Raw genomic sequence first — 19,368 nt, forward strand, 5'->3', positions numbered from 1 at the left:
CCTGATATTCTTGCCGACCTGCGGCTGAAATTCCATCAGTAATGAGGACATTGTGCTTGGGTAAACACTAATTACAGACTCTGTTGAAGATAGAGGCTTCAACCTTCAGGAATTAGCAAAACATCTGGCCCCGGTGTTCTCTTAGTGGTACTTAAATCCTTGTTAAGGTCCGCACTGCATACTCATGAACATGTTTCTATGCGAGTGAGTTCAAGTTAGACAAAGAGAAAGTGGGTGTCATCTCCTTGGAAACATGTTGTACACAGATTTCAGGGTTGTCTTGGGTTTCAAAGCAATGGCCGACATCTGCTTGAATGTCTACTCGTTTTGAGATCCTGCTGCTTTGGTCCACCCATGCTTTGGTCTGCATTTGAATCTGGCTTTCTGTTCTAACAACACCCCTCGTCATTATGTTTCATCTTTAATGGTGATTGTGTTTACGTCTCTCTCGAGTGTGTTTTCTGGAATTGTATTCACAATCTTGTTTGGTGCAGTTGCCCAAGTGAGGATGATTTATCTGGACAAGCCTACTCTCCCTTTGCATGATTACAATGAAAACGCACACAGAGTGAAAAGAAGTTAGATTTCAAAATAGACATGTAGATAGCAACCAGGCTGCACTGACATTTTCATTTTCACATTTTAGGCAGCGCATTTTGCCTGTGCGGTCAGTTCGGGAAATTGATTTTGCAGCTGTCAACCATTCCACGCAATCGTTCAAAGCTACTGTGGATGTTTTTCGCTCTCTGTTCACGTGCCGGCGTCCAGATTAGTTATTGGAAAGATAACAGCGCTGGCGTAGCGCAGATGACACTCAAGGTTTAGAGGACCTTTTGTGGTTAATCTCAGATTAGGACACAGGAAGTATACGTGGCTCATATAAAATTTTAAAATCACTGTGCGAGTTTTTACGCCCACAAGAAACAATTTCAAAACGGCTCACTGCATTTTGCTTATGTATTCAATGCAGGTGTTCACACTTCATGACTTCATACAACAAATAGTAGCCAACCAGGAAATTTTACATGTCATTTGGCAATTGGTTTATGCACACTTTCAATTTGAACGGGAAATGAACAAGAATGCAAATTGAAAAATGGCTGTCGTCAACAGACCAGTCAAAAGCCTGAATTGTCAACCCCTGTGATTCCGATTGCTCCCCTGACGAAAAGGTTTTCCTTTATCTCCACGCTCATTGCTGTTGTGTCTACATGTGTCTGAGTGACGGGATTGAATTAAGATTTACAAGGTAAAAGAATCACTGAAATTGTGGTGTTAATGATTCCCCCACTCCATCCAACAACAATTTTATCCCCTGCATTCGTGCAGGAATTGAAGCTCCGAATGCACCGCTTAGGCTAGCAAACAACAGAGCCGAAGCTTTGTGGCGAAGGAACAGAGGGACGAGCCACATCAGCGCTTCGTCTAATCTAAATCAAACCAATCACACATCCCTCAGCGATTGCTTTCATTATCCTCACCGGTTTTGTTTTGCGTTCTTCCCTCTGGTAGACACACCTGCTGTTTACACCCCTCTCGATGCATGTTGGCGCTAACCTGCATGGGCTGCTTTTCCATCCATGAAGCTTAAGGCCAGAAAAAATATCTGACACCGTGCTTGTTATTTTGATGGAGGGATTGAGTGAAGGAGCCGCTCTTTTTCATGCTCCATTTAGTCAGCCCCATATGCTTGCATTAGCGGGCGGCCGAGGGACTCGTGCGGACAGGCCTCCTAAATAGAAAAGAGCTTTCCAATACAACCCCTGGGGAAAATCGATCCCCCTTTGCAGTGTTCTGTGCACGGTTCACCCAGAAAGGATTTTTTTGCTTTTATTCAATACCTTTTCACACCTCGCCAAACCAAAATATTAGCACATGGAGACTGACGTGTTGAATTTGTTCTGTCTCTAGGTTATCTTATCCTTGATTAAATCGTGATTATTGGGTTGATCATGTGTGGAAGCACTTGTGGCGAAAGCCAAACTTTGGGGGAGTTTTTATGATCTGGATTCCCTACCTCAAACGGAATCAAAACCATCAATCACAGTATTTATTCTGATTTTGGGTGGGTTGGTCATCTTCATAGCCCCAAAACTCGTACATTTGTTCGACTGAAGACTGCATGTCAGGTGATTGCAGCAGTCAGTGAGTCATGGGTTCAGGTTAGGAGACTTTTGTAGCTGCCTCTGAGTCGAGCAAGTCCGGTCCTCGGGAGCAGCTGTCCTCCCTATTTTAGAAGTGGCCCTCCTAAACACAGCTCATCAGCAAGATTGGTAGAAGTTTGCCAACAACCCCGATCATTTGAATCAGGTGCATTGAGGGAACGAGCAGAAGTTTGTTAAACAGGTCCCACAGCGATGCTTGAGGACCCGACTTGAGGGTTGACGGTTAGGGCTTTGAGTTCATCTCTTGAAACCCTTGCCCTAACTTTTAACTCAAGGAATGTGCCGACACTGAAATTAAAGCTCAGTTAAATCTATTCATCCATCAACCAATAGAGTCTCATCGCCATTCATCTAACACATGCAATATCTGGCATCATAACTCATGTAAAGAAAACTCGATAAAATTGTACAATATTTATCAAGGTCCTGATTCTCACCGGCAAATTCGTGGAGTGCACCGATCAGTCTGTCTGAACTCTGAGTGCCCTTTGCGGTCTTCTCGCCATTCTTCTGGCACCTCCTCACCTTGATTTCGTCCATCTCTTCTTTCTTGTCTCAGTTTGAATCTATGAATGCGGCAGTCATGCAGGACCGTGGATTCCAGATCGGGCTTTGTGTGTAAAAACAAAGCAACGGGCTACATCAGCGTTTACTTGGATGTAGCCAGCCAAGACAAAGCCAATTAGCTCCCCTCCGGAGAGACTCACAGTGCTATGCTCATCGTTTTATACGATGGCGAGAGCGAGGAAAAAAGAGACTATTTTATACTTATCCCTCGAGGAAGAGGTTGATACAATCTCACTTCATGTCTTGCGGTGCTCACTCTTTGGAATATAGCTACTTTAGTTTTTCAAACATTTGTTCATCATTTCAATAAGTATTTGCTTTTAGCGAGTCTTATCTCATCTATGATGCTTTGTGTTGTCTTAGCACAGATGGATGGAGGCATTGAAGAATTTGGAAGGACGGGAATTTGCTTGAGAGGTTGAGACAGACCTCTTTTTAACTGATATGGCCTCGAGTAAGTCTGTTGGGTCTTAACAGATCATATCAAATAGCGTATCTTCAGAAGGAACGTATGATCCAAAGGAATGCAAGAACAAACGAGAAACAAAATTGAAATACTAGCAGTGTGTAAAAGGTTACTGAGTCGTTTTCCAAGTATTAGAAACTCAAGCAACAGGATCGTTCAAAATTGGAGTAAACTGGGAACAGTTTTGGACTCTCCCATTTGGGTTTCTCATCGGGATTGAGGCGATTGTGCAAAACCATCAGAACTATCCTTTCGGCTGCCCATTCCTACACTCTACGTATTCTGTTCAGCGTTGTGATGACGCCGGAGCAACTCATCCCATCTGTCTTTGAGCGAGTAGCGCTCAAATTCGACTAAGTGTAATTGATTCACTCCTGATGATTGCCGTCCGTGGATGAATGAAAAGCAGCGGCATGAAGGTCGTACATTTTGATAGCAGACAGCAGATGTTGCTGAGGGACGTCTGGATTTTTGAAGTTTGGAATGAGACTGCTTGGAATTCATTCGATGTCTTCTTTGACTCTGATGTGCTATTTTCATTACCGCTACTGCTATTGCACCGAGGCAGTCTAATTAGCATTTCTAGCCCTTGGTAAGATGTTGAGGGAGCGGACAATGCATCCTAACAGTGACAAGTATTGCGTTGGGGGAGTCCTTCTGCCGGTAAATACACGCATTCCGTTGCAAACAAACCAGAACGAGTATTGTTTCCAGTCGCTCTGTCCTTGAACAACCGCGGGTGAGTCACCACAGTACTGAAAGCTGTGGTGGACCAGCAGCAGCTGCGGCAACAAGGCCGAGATAACATCGAGTCACTGCGGATGACCTTGTCGTTATTACTAAATATTTATGTCCTGCGCGGGAGCTCAGAGACAGTGTCCTGTTCCATTTTGGAATAACTAAGATGAAGACACGCTGTATCTGTTGTCAATGCTGATTATGAAATATATTTATCCGTGTGTCCCTCCAAACAGCCCAGTACTCTTGAGACTACATTCACTTTTTGCAAACAAACAAAAAAGCTGGAAGCAAAAGCTGGTTTCATTACAAAGTGCAGATAAGCTTGGAAAAAGCTTGGCTGGAAAATGCGAAATTTCAGGTGGCTTGTCATGGTTTTGTGGACTCCATGACAATTCTTGATCAGGGAATTATTGAGGAGGAATTGACATGCCCTCCTTGTGCTTGTTTTTTTTTACTTCCAGATATTCCAGCATCCTCCCCTACTCCAAGATCAAACATGTATTGTCTAACTGGATTAATATGAATGGAGTCGTTTGGAAAACCAAAGACTGGCTTTAACTCACAATGTTTTCCCAGGCTCCCGGAGGTTCGCATCTTGGACAACGGACCATACGAATGCCATGTGGGCATCTACGACCGGGCAACTAGGGAGAAGGTCGTGCTGGCATCAGGGAATGTTTTCCTCACCGTCATGTGTGAGTACTACTCTTTGTTGTCCTCTTACATCCTTTTATTCTTGGTTCACAATTGGTTCACAATTTAGCCCCCCCTCCCCAGATCTTATTCTCAAGATGATTGGACAAGCCAAGACAAGCTTGCTGGCCATCTTTCAAATGTCGGGACTATATGTGATGTCAGTCTTACGTGCCCAGATGAGAGCTGAGCTACTTATGCGAATACTAGCTTGAGCATATGCCTACCGGACTCAAGTTAGATCCCAACACTTCTTGTCAAAGTGGTGGCCAAGGGTCTCCTTCTGATACCTGCGTCGGACGTAAAGGAATTAGAGATGCAGTCGCTTGGACAACTGAAGCATCCCCCGGCTTTTCTTTAAATTAGCTCTCTCCTTGAGACGAAGACAAATGGCCTCTGGCATGGTGGCTAATTGCCGTCTAAACTGAAACAGAATTATTCATAACCTATTAGTGTGTCAAGTTCAATAGGAAGTAAAAGAGCGGAGGAGGCAGGCAAGAAACCAGAAAGAGCCAGGCGAAGGGAAGGGAAAAAAAGTTTAATTAATAGCAAGCAATACACAGAGAGTATTTTAATTTTTTAAGGGGATTCATAAATAAGAGTTATCATTATAATGAATGCCCCTGCCAAGACATGCAGTCATCCAATTTGAAAAGGCTAAACCCTGAACTGTTTCCACCTTCTCCTGCCGCCCTTCATTGCCCGCAAAGTTGGAAAAGACCTTGCTTCGCTTCTCCACTGTTGACTCCACTAACAACTCATTCACCTTAAATGAAATCAAATAAGTCACCTCGCTATCGTGCACAATTGCACCTTCAGCCATAACAATGATTCCTCCAGTGCAATAATGTATAGACCTTAAAATGTAAAGTAATTAAGATTATATTGGATTTTTTAAAAGCACAGTAATACCCCCAGACAGTTCCAGCGACATAATTATGAACATCATTTTTCTACAATGCGCTGTACGCCCATAAGTACCGCCAGCTATTACTCGCTTTTGCGGCGCATGAATATAAATGAAGCGCAGCAAAGCATTTATTTTCAACTTCCACAAGCGTTCATTCTTACCAAACACAAGCAAGTGGTGACCTAGCAAAGCAAGTTCATCTACCTTTTCTTAATTATACTTTATTTTATTATGAAAACAATGAAACATGACAGCATTGATAGTCTGATTTTTTTTTTCTCTCTCCTGATTCCTATGATCATATTTCATTAACGCCAACATCCGAACCCTGGCGGGCGCCAAACGAGATCGCTCGGAGAGCAGATTCTTAGTTTGCATGCAAATGAAGTCACTCGGTGAAATATAGTTCCATCTGTGAGCGCAATGTGAAAAGTATTGGCATATTTTTAAATAGGTGGAAAAGATGAACTGCACTCTGTTTACAAAGTATCAAGTATAAAGTGGTTCGGTAGTCACTGACAACTTTGATTTGATTTTCGCTGAAAACACTGTTTCCAAGCGGGTTTGCCGCCAGGTTTCTTGTATGGCGTAATGAGAGCCTTGCAGGAGTATTGTGAACTGTGACTTACCAAGGTCAGGTTTTCATTCCGATGGTCTCTTTGTACTGATGTGTAAATAGAATCTGTATTCCCGTTAGTCGAGCTTATCGAGCGGCATTGCAAGATTTGGCCACAGAGAGTCGGTAGCATTATGCACCCAGGTTATCTTGACGTTAATACATATTGAGAACTTAAAAATGGGCTTTGGCTTTGCCACACACATAAAAAAAAAGCACTCAAATTTGAATTACCACCGTGCATGTACCATTTCACACCAAGTAATCGTGTTGAACTTTTGACTCGACTCAAGTGTGTGTCAATGAACGATGCCATGGTCTTAAGTTTGCCTTTCTCGACGTATGTAGCCACGCTTGTCTGTGGCGCCTTTAATTTCGGCGGGATCGACGTCTCAAAAGGACATTATGGTGGCATTTCAGTATATTGTGATTCAATTACGTCGGGGTGAGAGTTCTGACCCGTCACCAATCACCTCAAATAGATATTTCATCGTGCAGACAGAGACATATCCATCTTTATGAAGCTAAGGTCATAATTTCAGGCTTTGCAGCTGAGAGGAATCAATATGTCTTTTGCCAGTGTTGAAGATTGGGTCATTATTTGTTATTACCCAAAGTGATTCCTATGCTACATTGCAAAACTGACAAGGAATGGTCATTTGTCTCCCCGTTCTCCAGTTTGACCTTGAGAACCCCGTTGTCTGCTGACCGCCCTTTTTCTTTTTTTTTTAAACATAATCTTTTCACAACACAGAGAAGATAATACTTTGGTGTTTATAAGCAGACGGGGAGGAGTGCTACGGTGTGGAGAGGCTAATTACCTGCTCATCGCATAAAAGTGGGATTTGCTTGAATAATTGATGCCCAACTTTAATCAAGAGCTGTGAATATTTCTCCGCTTGTCTATAAATCGCCAAGATTAATGGCGTCAGAGTTAGCTCGTATGCGGACGAGGCTACATACGGGTCTTGATGGATTGCCAGGGAAAGAACGTGAGGAGAACATGTCGGCCGCCATCGACCCAACGACGGTGGCCTGATTTTTTTTTCGTTCAGTCGAGCTCTTTGCTCAAGGCGTTCTGATTTGTGTAACTTTGTCACTTAGTCGGTTTCTTACCTTTTTTGTCAATGTCTCAAAGTGTGCCAGCAGGATTCAAGTGCTCTGTTTACTTTGTACGGCTCATGCGGAAGGCAACGACGTGACAGTAAGCGTCAAGATGATGCAGCTACAAGCGATGTGCCCTAATTTTATTGTTCGCTTGTCCTCCGGCATCAATTCATCTCCATACGATCAACAAGCCCTCCCCCCCTCCCTCACTCATTTTTGGGGCGATGGGTTAAAAGAAGAAACATACGCCAGTGTGTTTCATTACAGCTCTTGACATTCACTTTAAATGACTGGGTAAAGTGACAGCGCCAATATAACTGCTGCCTCAAAGCCCCGTGGGGGGCACAAGCAAGAATGAGCAGATGAATTATTAAATGTTTGTCTTTGAGCTAAACCCTGGGGTGATGAGTGAAGCAGAAAATAAACAGTTCACAAGCTTCCTGAAGTCTGGGCTTCCTTGGCTGTGGTTAAGACTTTGCAGACTTCAACTGATATTTATTATTCAACAAAAACAAGAAGTGAAGGCTTAATCAGCGCAACCTCTTTGTGTCGTTTTGTCAAAACTGACCTAGAGTCATTTGGAAACGTTTGTCGCCATCAGCGAGGCAACGATGTGTACGGCCGTGGCGACTGCCTTTTTAGTCACTGCTTGTATAGCAAAGAGGAAACAGGCGGTGGATGCTTACATCATCTGCTCCTCAGTTTCTAATCTGTTGCTTTTTTTGAGGAGGGGCGAGCACAGCCTTGCATGCAGAGATTTGCATTTTAGACAAAATTAGGTCTTGAAAATTCCCATACCAAAATGGGCAAAACCAGAAAAAGTGCTCACTGACACCATTTGATGGAGGTATATATATTTTGATACAAAGTATGCTATCAACTTTTGGCATGTCTGAGTACACGAGGCTTCTTCTAAAGTGGTATTAATTGCATCAAGTCTTGACACGCCAGTGTTGGATACCGTGTCTTGATTTTCAACGTTTGAACTGGAAATTGAAATGTTCAGTGCCGTGGAATCTGTCTGAATGAATTTCTGAATATTGGTTCCAGGACATGACTAACTTGTAATTTGTTGGAATGTCGGAGCAACTTTCCACATTACTAAAATTATGGCAACAAAATGAATTTGGTGCAGGCTCAAAGTGGCAAACATTTTAATTGTCGTGACAGCTACAAAAAGGAGTTGAGTGACTAATTTAGTGTGGTGAACGCAGCACACTTTACCTGCCAGTCAAGTGTAAAATAAATAAATAAATAAATATGTCAAAAGAAATGGTCCCCAATGAAAGCATCATAACAGATGAAATTGGATCGCATAAAGACCTGATGGCAAAGCAATCGCTGCCCCGGAGGAGAGTCACTTCACATTTTCAGCTCATCAAACATGGCTAATTTTGCCGTCTTACCGTGTCATCTCTTCCTGACTCTTTGCCTCTCATTTGAAACCTCAACCTGCTGCTCCTGTCACTCGCTGGCGTTGATCTTGAAGAGTTTGGAAGAGTGAGTGTGAGCGTTTGCAGCAGACAAACTGCATTGAGCGCTTGTGACATTGAGAGATATTTATTAAACACCTGTAGGGCGGCGCCGCGGCGGCCGTCTGACGCGTTAATCATCTGGTGCCTCAAGAGTGAGACAAATTTCAAAATTCCTGTCCAAACTACACTGATACAATGAAGTCATGCTAACAAGATCGATGCACAAGTGACCGTGAAGTGATACTTGATTCAAATCTTTTAAAACTGCAAACTCTCTTTTAGCATATGAATCCTATTGGGACTCTTTTTCTTGGGCACAGTGTATGCTACTTTTCCAGATCCAAAACAGGCCAAAACATTTCAGCTTGCCTGCCGGCGTCTGGTGTATTTATCAGACAATTGCTTTGAACGCAGTGGCATGGGACAATTGAGATGTCACGATTCCCTCTCCCATATAGAAAGAACTTTTCCTGGTACGGTTCTGATACGTCCGCCAATTGCCTGTCGGACGTTTCCCTCATCGCCCGTGCTGCTCCCTTTTCACACGGAACAAGTGACATGGAAAAGTCGGAGGAATGACCAAAGTTGCTTTTCGTGCAAACTTGTTGGGCCTACTGTGAGCAAATCAGCACAATTTCGGACAAAAAAAAAAAAAGAGTTAAAAACATAAAAGAATACACCTTCAAAGTGTTCCCAGAGTCTTTTAGCGCATCACTTTAGAATAACCTTGTCTCGTCTTTCATGATTCCTTTCATGGCTCCCTCGCTCATCCTGAGACGTGGATGTCTGATATGGAGCACAACTACTCCCCTGATGTCTCCTTTTTTGTTCTCTGCACACTGTGAAGTGGAAGCTTGGTTTCTCACCCCCCCCTCCCCCCTTTCGGATGTCTTCACTCGCTCCCCCTACCAGGTCCCTCCTCTCCATCAAGGGAGCCCACAGAGGAGAAGCAGATTAAAGTCCCTCGACCATTTACCTCACTATCACCTTCGCTTGATACCTCGTCTTTTTGCCGTGCCGAGCGATAGCCGTAAAAATAGTCTGGCTTTCACAAGTTTGACAAAACTTATCAGACGGTCTTATCATATTGCTCTTGTGACAGGGAATAGCTTCATCATCTTGAAGAGCTTGTGTGGATTTTTTTTTTATATATATTTTTTTCTAAATTTAATTAAACTTTCAAGAGACTAACTCAAGGGCATCTGTGACGTGAAGAATGTCAGCTAAAAAGTGCGGCAAAGGATGAAAGAAGGCCTGTGCAACTCGCGCAGGCTTTAATAGCATTTCCACGGGATGATTTGATATATTTTTATCTGTTCCCGCTGTCTGTTGGAACTTTTTTTTTTTTTAATTATAACAAAATATGATATGAAATCACCTGTCTGCTGTTTATAGCCAGCTTTGTGATGAATTTCCAGCTGCTCGCGGTCAATATCTTTTCGCTGTGCTTGCTTATCAGTACTTTTGATTCTCTCTTCCATTGAAGCAGAGATCTTTTATTAAAACAGCAACACATGGACAAAAATGTGAAACGGTACTATTATACTGGGATATATTGTTCTGGTTGAGGTCAGTCAGTGATTCTTTTCTGTGTACTTCAGGTCAATGTGACTTGTTGGAGTCGATTATCATCAGAGTGTTGATGTCTTTCGAGAAGTATGTTATTATTTTCACAAGGATTAGATATAGTCTAGTCATCTCCCAGATGGGGGCACATAAATGTCACTTTGCTTTAGCCTCCCAACACACTTGAGGTGTGAAAAATGTCAGACATTTCCAAAAGAGTTTATGTCACTGCGGTCTTAGCTCTTTGAGATTTGACACTAATCTTTGATGCACAAAAGGATTTGGAGACATTCAGAAAAAAAAACAAAAAACGAATAAATAAATTTAAAAATTGGCCTTCAACAAAGATGAAGACGTTTTGTTGCCAGGGTCAAAGAAATCTGCCACAATCAGTTCTGCAGACCTTGTAGCATCAAATAAATGTCGATCAAACGATTGTTTCAACCAATTATATTTTGAGTTGGCGACACCAAGGCCCTCTAGCAGGCGTACGGAAACATGAGCGTATTCACACACTTTGATTGGATAGTCAGAGAGTGTACTCTCCAGAGCTAGCAAACTGCATCTGCACAAGCAAAGATATTGTTGTGTTTATTTAATAGCTGTTTTGTCGACCCACAATGGCTGAAGGAGGAGAAGAAATGGATTTGGTTGCAGATTTACCGTCAAAGCCATTTTCAAGACGGACATCCCCGTGTCCACTGCTTCTGTTGAACGGACATTTTCAGCTCTAAAGCAAATTAAAACTTATGCCAGAAATACGACAGGGCAGGCTCGACTTTCAGCAGAAAAGCACTTCTTGATGGAACTAAAAGGCACGGATAATCTGAGTAATTGAAATCTTCTTGAGGAAAGAAAGGAGGATGGATTTTGTGTACAAATAATCAGGATTTTTGATGAGTAAAATGTTGCTTTATGCCTAAATAATATTGCAATTTTATCAGGTTATTTTTAATGCTTTTTTATGTGTGTTGCAGCTGTACCTGCTGTAGAAGTTTTATAGCCATAAAATACTTATTGAGGGTTGGATCGATTCAGACGAAGCACTACTTAAGGCCTCGATATGATTCGCATGACCCGCTACTGATTTCTACACATGAATAGCAATAAAACGAATCATTTAAATGGAAAATGGCAATTATTTTTCAGCTTCAATACTGTAAGTCAAAAGTCAACAAATTGGCATAAAGAAAAAGAGAAAACTTGAATGCAATAAAACCTAATCCTTTCATGGGAAAAGTTGTACACAACTTGTATTCACAACTATCGACTTCTTTGCTGAGGCAAATTATACCACATGTAATCTTTTCCCCTCATATTTGCCATATGCTGCCGCAGTGTGACTTTGGCCGCCACCATGCTGCAACTTAATTGACTGCTGTGTCGACCCGATGAGCCCTCGGAGGGACTGGCGCGGCACGCCGGGGAGTAATGCAGCAAGAATTCAAAATAGCATCAAAAAAGGCGAAAGACTTTCCCCAGTAAAAGACTGGAACCAAATTGTTGACTCATGTTCATCCAGTCTGCCTACAGGAACCCCTGACGATTCACTATTCAGAAAAATAAAAAGAATAAATAAATGAATAAAAAAAATACAAGAAAAAGAATAACTCAAACATTACAAAATAAATCAACGGTATCACACCATACAGTTTGTACTGAAGCATTGAATATCAATGAACTAAACATCTAATTAAATGAAGTAAAAAAAATACAGCATCGTTTATCTTCTGCACAGAGGCAGACACTGAATTACAATAACAAGAACGATACAATAAATATACAATAATAAGTAAATAAATCAACACTATTCGATATAGCTCGCTACATAAAAGCTGACACTGACAAAACTCCGTAATAAAGTGAAGTTGTAAAAAAAAGCAAAATCAACATCATCAAATAGTGTCTAGAGAAGCATTCTGTGGGTATGCAAGGGAAACCAATTAAATTAAAAGTTAGACATAATTAATATAATGTGTAATGTGCCAACTCATTGACGGTGTGAATGTGATTGTTTTGTCTTTCTCGTGTTCCCTGCAACTGACTGGCGATCAATCCAGTGTGTACTTTTTTCTTTTCACCCAAAGTTAGTTGGCATAGGCTCTAGCTTCTTAAAGTACATAGAAAATGAATAAATTCATTTAATACTAGCGAATAGCAGTGGGCTAAGATATGAATCTTGGGGAACACCATTACACGCAATAGTATTCAAAAATAATTTGAGTTTTGTTCTGGCATTGTAACCTTTTGTATAATAAAACCCAGTGGAGTGATTTTTATTTCATGGAAGAATGTGCAGAGCTAAAGTGTAAAGTGGGAGTAGGTGCAGCGATATACAGTTTGCAGCTTCATGTGTGCCAAAGTCAATATGTTTGTCAGATTGCCCCCAACCACGGTAAGCGTGCCCTGTAAATGATTCCTTATTTTCCATATAATGAACTTTCTTTCCTTCTCTCTGCACTGGCTGCCCGCCCGCTGCATGTGACATTGCCTCCAAGCACATTCACACTTTTTTTCTTATCATGACTGAATATCTGCGGAATCAAAACGGGCCTGATTTGCAACTAGAGCCGAGATATTTCAATCGTTTTTCTTTTCCTTTTTTTCCTCGTTTGCTTTCATGAATTTGAACACGTCGCATTTGTTAGCTCACTCAAAATGATGCTTCGGCCATTACTTTTCATCACATCATTTAGCGAGTGCTTTGTCCAAAGCCCTTTACAATAATACCTTTCATCTCTCTCATAATTTCATATTAGGTTGTCTGTGCTGCATATGTTGCGCTCGGAAGTTTCACAGGTGCAGATGGCCGCTGAATCAAATCTTTTTTGTTACTGACGCCCATTACATTTCCAAAAGATTGACATCTTTACAGCAATGGACTTGTTTTTGGATATTTCCTTGCAGCGCTCACCTATGGGTTCGAAGCACTACAATTTTCATATTATACAATGGAACATATTATGACTTTAAACTCTTGGGTGGCTCGAAGCGGCGCCTCCTTTGCGCCGGTAAGAATTGCCAATAATCATTGCAGTGAGAAGAAAACCCGGCAATTTCTCAGTGACTCCAAACTACGCCGCCTATTTGCATTCGCACGTCTGTCAGGGAAATGGAGAAGTGCGCTTTTGCATGGAAATGTGCTCAGACAAATAACCAACGTACAGACTGCATTCTAACACTCCCGCCTTGTTTTGTGTTTTTTTTTTTTTTTTTTTTCCCCATTGATTAGCACATGTCACTCAGGTCCTTAAAACAAAAAGCCTCACAGCACGGCCGCTTCCAGACTCACTGGGAGTCTTAAATGCAATTGCTGCTGCATTATTTTACCATTTAAAACAGCTCATCAAAAAGTCTGAGCTCGAAGTAGTATGAATTATTTTGCCAGTGTCGGAAAATCGTCAATGTTAAAAATCGACATTTCTTGGCACTAGCTGTGAACTGACAACAACGTAGACTCGCTCATGCTAATGCGGTCCTCGCTTTTTGACAGATGCTACATTGGATTTTATATACTGTATGTTTTACTTTATTAGCCTATCTCCCTGCAACAAAGAGCCTTAAACATGACATTTACGGGCTCTCTTCTATTATGCATCATTTTCATTTGTGCCGCTAAAACGTTAAGGTCAAGGCTATATAGTAGCAAATAAAGAGGTCACATTTAGCTTAATGCCAGTAAAATGTTAAGATCAAGGTGATAAGTCATGATACCATCGTTGGGAGAATGCCAAAAAGTCACTTGTGGCTTCTGCATGTTGCCTGCATTGGAATGGAGGAGTTGCTTCAACTCTGTACTCTCAATATGACTTTTTTTCACATCGCAATTATTTGTAAATCCTTTCATCCTTTGCGAGCAATGCGGTCGACAGCTCTTCAAAAGTTGGTTTTTGATTCCTGCTTGATTCATGCGATAAAGGTGTGCATGAGGTCGGTTAAGAGGTCAGTTATACATGGAACACAAAAACACGGTCCGAAATCAAAAGACGCGATGGTTCTCGTCTTTGTTTCGCATGAGCTTAAAGGCGTATTGGGTAGCAACCTTTTTCCAAGGTCACTTTAGGTTGTACCTTTTATTTAGTTTGAAAGCATCAGTTCGCTGAGACCCATCAACCTTTGAAAACTCGTTGGGATTTCCAACTATTAGGCAATTAATTCTAGCCTTGAAATTTTCAAAGCAAAGGCCTCACATCTAATTGAGAATGTTTGCCAGCCTGCCGAGTGTGAAATGGTTCAAGTACAAAATGTGATTTCTGGCCAGAGTAATTCTCAAGGCTGCCTTAGTCAAAGATTCATTTTGTCAGAAGAGAAATTTAAAAGAAATGGACTAGCTTTAATTCGCTGACGATGGATGCTGCCAAAAAGTATGTGTGTGTGTGTGTGTGGGGGGGGGGGTTCATAAAACATTCAGCCCTGGCTACTGGCTTGCCAACAGCTCACAGTACGATGAGTCTCCTGAAGAATGTTTTCAATGCGGAAAGAGCTGTTTTGTTGTTTTGCTAACGTGCAAGCCACAGACGTACGCAAAATCAACACCAGTTTGTTCATGAATGTTTAGCAGGTGGAGATGAAATCACACTTACGAAACCATTTCCATGCAATTTTTTTTTTTTTTACTTGTGTGGCACATGTAGACAACTGCTGAGATGACGTTACATGCCTGTCTTAACGTATCCTTGTCGTATCGTCTTTTATTGAAGGTAATGTCAAAATGCAAAACAACGCCTTATACAAGTACATCTCGACATCACGTATGCAAAGTGGTGTCTTATACCTTCATCTTCTGGATAAATCCATCTCATCAAAGTTCCCACAACGATAATGAACTGTAAACCGTAAGCACTTATGTTTAAGTGCTTTGCAAACAAAACGAGATCATCCAAAGAGTCATCTGGCACTTGTGACTAAACGGGTGGGAGAGTTTGCACCAAGAGAAAATTGCCGCAATGTGTTTAAAGTCGTTGTGAGGGGGGAAGTTTGTTCCAATATTTGCTAGGTAAATGTCGGAAATGAAAGTTAGCAGAATGCAGCTGCACCACGTCTGTCTCTTTGAATGCAATTTATGGAATATAACTTTTGTTGTAATCAAAATTCACCAACATGACCCTTTTTTTTTTTTAAATGTAATACATTTTTAACAGTCATTTTAAGAGGGCAGGGATAATTTAACAAAAGCTTTTAAATAAGGAATTTGCCATTTTGGGGTAATTTACCAATTTACCAAAAAACACTCTTAATTCATTCATGAGGATTTTTGTTCAACACAATCATCCACAACAGCACATTATGACAAGCTACTCTGAGTGGCCGATATTTTTTCTGGCGAGGGAGACGTCGTTTTACATCCGTTTGAGGCCGCTGCATGAATGGACACTGGCATTTCTGCTTAATAATTGAGTGTGACACAATAGAAGAGTGACTTGAGGCCAATCCTGCAACACAGTGCCGCTCTGTCTGTTTAGTGTACAGCGGGAAGCCGCAAGATAATATTAGCCGTGACTGCAGTGAGTGGCGCTCGCTCACATAAAATATTTGCCAAACATAAACACAGCGGGAAATGCAGTCATTGGTCGCGATTGCCACTTTGTATCAGTCAAATGCATTTGAGTCGGACACTTCAAGCACATCCCTGAGGAAATTCACGGACATTGCGAAGAAAAGTGCTCATCTGCATTTTGTTTCTTCATCGAGCGTCTTTTAAGATGTTACTCGTGCAGTTATTGGAGGTGCTTCAAAGACAACACGCTGTTCCAGCCCAGTGGAAAAATGGTAAACAGCCACCTCGGGGATTTAGCATTAGCCTTAGCGCGTTTCATCATTATTGCAACGTGGACCTGCATTGCATTTGGAATAAAATATCACATCGGTCCAATAAAAGGCCTCACTCGTGCAGGAACCTGAAAAGTCCCAAGATGCTGGATGAACTCCACAAAATTGAAAGAAAAAATGATTCACCATCTAATTACCGCTGGACTTAATTATGCGAGATAAGCATCTCTTTTTGATTTACGTCATCAAAAGGTGAAGGTAATCAATGTCATTCTGGTGTATTAAATAACATAAAAACTCAAATCGCTCTTCCACGGTCCGCAATTTGTCTTTGTCATCATGTCCCCATCAACAACCTTTGCGTGTCAGCTTGAAATATGAATTCGGCCCGTGTTATTTCGATGTTTGCCGAGCTGAAGGCGTTTGATGTAAATTCTCCCAGCTCGCCCTCGAAAATTAGGGGTTGTTAAAAATCGCAATCAACATGTCGCATGTGCGGCCAAGCCTCGCTGACACCAGAAATGTGTTAGAGACCCCGCCCCCGGCCATATTGGAGCTACCTTCGTAATGTACATCGACTCGGCTGCCAAGAAGATGGCAGAGGCACGCGTGTGCGGTGTGTTTTGGGTCGGGGCTTGAGTGTGTTTTGGAGAAGAGGAAAGGTAAACAGGCCAAACAGGGACAGATTGCTTACCCTAAAGCCGGCGTCCTTGGGCAAAACCAAATGGACTTAAGGGAGGAAGGTGCCAGCCACAACATAATTAATGCCAGCCAGTATGCAGGGTGAGTCCCATCTGCTCGCATGGAGGCAGAGAAAGAAATAAACAAACAGCTTTTTTGTCCGCTCTCAGCCTTCAAAGTGGCATTTGTCCCCCTCGTCCTCATTGCAAAAAGGTTAGGGACTCGAGTCATGTGACTTGACTCAATCTTGAGTATTTCAGAACACCGGAGTAGCTGAGCTAAAAATAATACAAGACTTGACTTTTAGACTTGGAGAAGACTCGACAAGTCTTTCCTTTTGACAGTACATTTGAAAAGCGTCATTTTCAAAGAAGGGTGCCGCTTGCTTTGTTTTTTTGGAGCAATTATTTTTCTTTGTGTGGAGCGCAAGCAAACCTGGCAAGCCACCAGTATGCACCCAATTAGGCAAGTAACACATTTGGGTTCAAGGATTATGCTTTTGAGAAAATCGGGAAAAGGAGAATGGCACCGTTTCAGGTATTCAGTTCAAGACACATCGTCGAACATCCTGTCACCATCAAACCCACATAGACAGATAAGCTACGTTAACTTTGCAATTTAGAGAACTGGTCAAACAATAACAAACTTTATATTGAGGAAGACAATGGTCTTGTTTTGGAAGCATAAAAAAACAATGTGATTATCGATATAATAGAAGAGTTTAATTCAGGGGTGTCAAACTCATTTCACATTGTGGGCCACATACGGCCTCGGTAGATGTCTAGTGGACCGGACCATTAAAATACCATACTATGTTATAAATAACCAAAATATCACGTGTTTTCCTTTTTTTTTGGGGGTGTAAAGAAGCACAAGAACATTAAGAAAATGTTGAAATTTAATGAACGCCATATTTTTCGTTGTGAAGAGTCTAATAGTGGCGTTGAATATTATATTCCTTCAATACCGAAACTTGTTGCAAACACACCAAGCACAAAGGTTTTCCGTGCTTATCTATAAATAAATAGGATGTGGTCCATTTTTCATTGAAACTTCTACAAGTCAAGTTTATTTATATAGCCCTAAATCACAAACAAGTCTCAAAGAGCTTCACGTATACATAAAATTATTCTCAAACATCCCCTGATCTTAAACTCCCAGGAGGGCAGGGGAAAAAAAAAAAAACATATCTACAATCTACACTCGTATCTGCTTTTCTCCGTTTCGATAATGACATTTTGGCTAATGAGGGTGTAGGGGAGGGGTAGAGACCAGGGCGGAAACGTCATAACAAGCAGCAATTGGTGCATTGCTGCCGTCTGCTGTGTTGGGTCTGACTTCTCTGATCAAAACAATGTTGTCTTCTACTCTGATCAAAACAGTGTGCCCCAGAGCGGATAATCCATAAATTGCATATTATTAAAAATATAAATTCCGTGTTTTTATGCATTTTAAATTATCCTGCTGCCCTGATCGAACGCGGGGCGGATCGACCCTCCGTATGTTTGACACCCCTGGTTTAATTCCTTTTGTGACGACGGGAAGTCGTCATTTCCCTACGAACCAGCAGCATTTGCGGACTAGCGTTGCACGCGAGCGCCGCGAGTGTCCTAAAATGATGTCCACTTGAGGGAAGCGAAGCAGCTGCCGTGGCTCAGTGACGCCTCGGTGCCACCATATGCTGTCCTATATGAACACATGGACGCTTTTCTTCAAGAGTAAAATCCAAAGCACACAGGCGCGTTGCTCGCAAGCTCACTGGAATTCCACGACCGTAGTCAATTCACATGCAAGTCACTCGTTATATGTAACCCAAGCGGCCGGTGGTCCTTAAATTGCTATTTGAGGCTTTGACCTATGGGAAACAATATCCCCTGAAGTCGGAGCTGTTTAAGATGAGGTCTGTTGACGTCTATTGTATCTCAGGCTTTCAATGTTCAGATTCCAGCGTCTGCCCTCCCAGAATCTGCGACAGAAGCCTCTCGGCTGTGGCTTTTGTTTTGCTCAGATTAATGGGATTTGGAGCCTGACTGCGTCTTGAGCGTTCCTCCGTCGAGTAATTAGCATGTAGCCGAACGTCAGGGAGCAGCCGTATGGCCCGTAGCCGCCTTCCCCAACTCCTCACATCCTCCGGCCTGTGAGATTTTGCGGGATCATACAACTGGCTCAAGATTCAAGCAATTAACTTTGAATGGATTAGGTGAAAGAGTCAATTAACTTGCCAATTTGAATTTCTAATTGCTTAATGTGCAGTAATGGATATTTCTCTTTCCGCTCGACACCCTGACCCCATCTATTCGCTTTTGTGTCTGCAATTTTCATCTGGCAAAGGAAAGAGAATCTCCAAAGTTTCCAATTCCCCTCCAACCTTTGATTATCGTACGTAGGAACCACAAAGAAGCACAAATTGGGTGTGGAGGTAGTGTTGTGACTGAAGGACACTGAAGACTGCCCAGGTCCTTTGTCTCTTAGCATCAGCGTCGCCAAGCTCGGCAGGTAATGGCATCCGTGGCGAGCGCTTGCCAAGTGTGATCGCGTCCCCACTCCTGATGCCTCTGCGGACAGGCGACACACCTCTTTGGTCTCACGCCTAGAGGGACAACATAAAACCG

General features: G+C 42.1%; 1 protein-coding gene across 2 annotated transcripts in view; it reads left to right on the forward strand.

Moving 5' to 3' along the window:
- The window catches only part of igsf21a (immunoglobin superfamily, member 21a), a 94,294-nt gene that overhangs the window by 47,897 nt on the left and 27,029 nt on the right, over nucleotides 1–19,368 (forward strand). For both annotated transcript variants that reach the window (XM_049734078.1, XM_049734079.2), the window contains exon 4: nucleotides 4,516–4,634. In XM_049734078.1, the coding sequence (XP_049590035.1) occupies nucleotides 4,516–4,634 (119 nt within the window). The remainder of the gene's footprint in view (nucleotides 1–4,515; nucleotides 4,635–19,368) is intronic.

Source organism: Syngnathus scovelli, chromosome 11 (genome assembly GCF_024217435.2).
Source record: "Syngnathus scovelli strain Florida chromosome 11, RoL_Ssco_1.2, whole genome shotgun sequence".
Classification (NCBI taxonomy): Eukaryota; Metazoa; Chordata; class Actinopteri; order Syngnathiformes; family Syngnathidae; genus Syngnathus; species Syngnathus scovelli.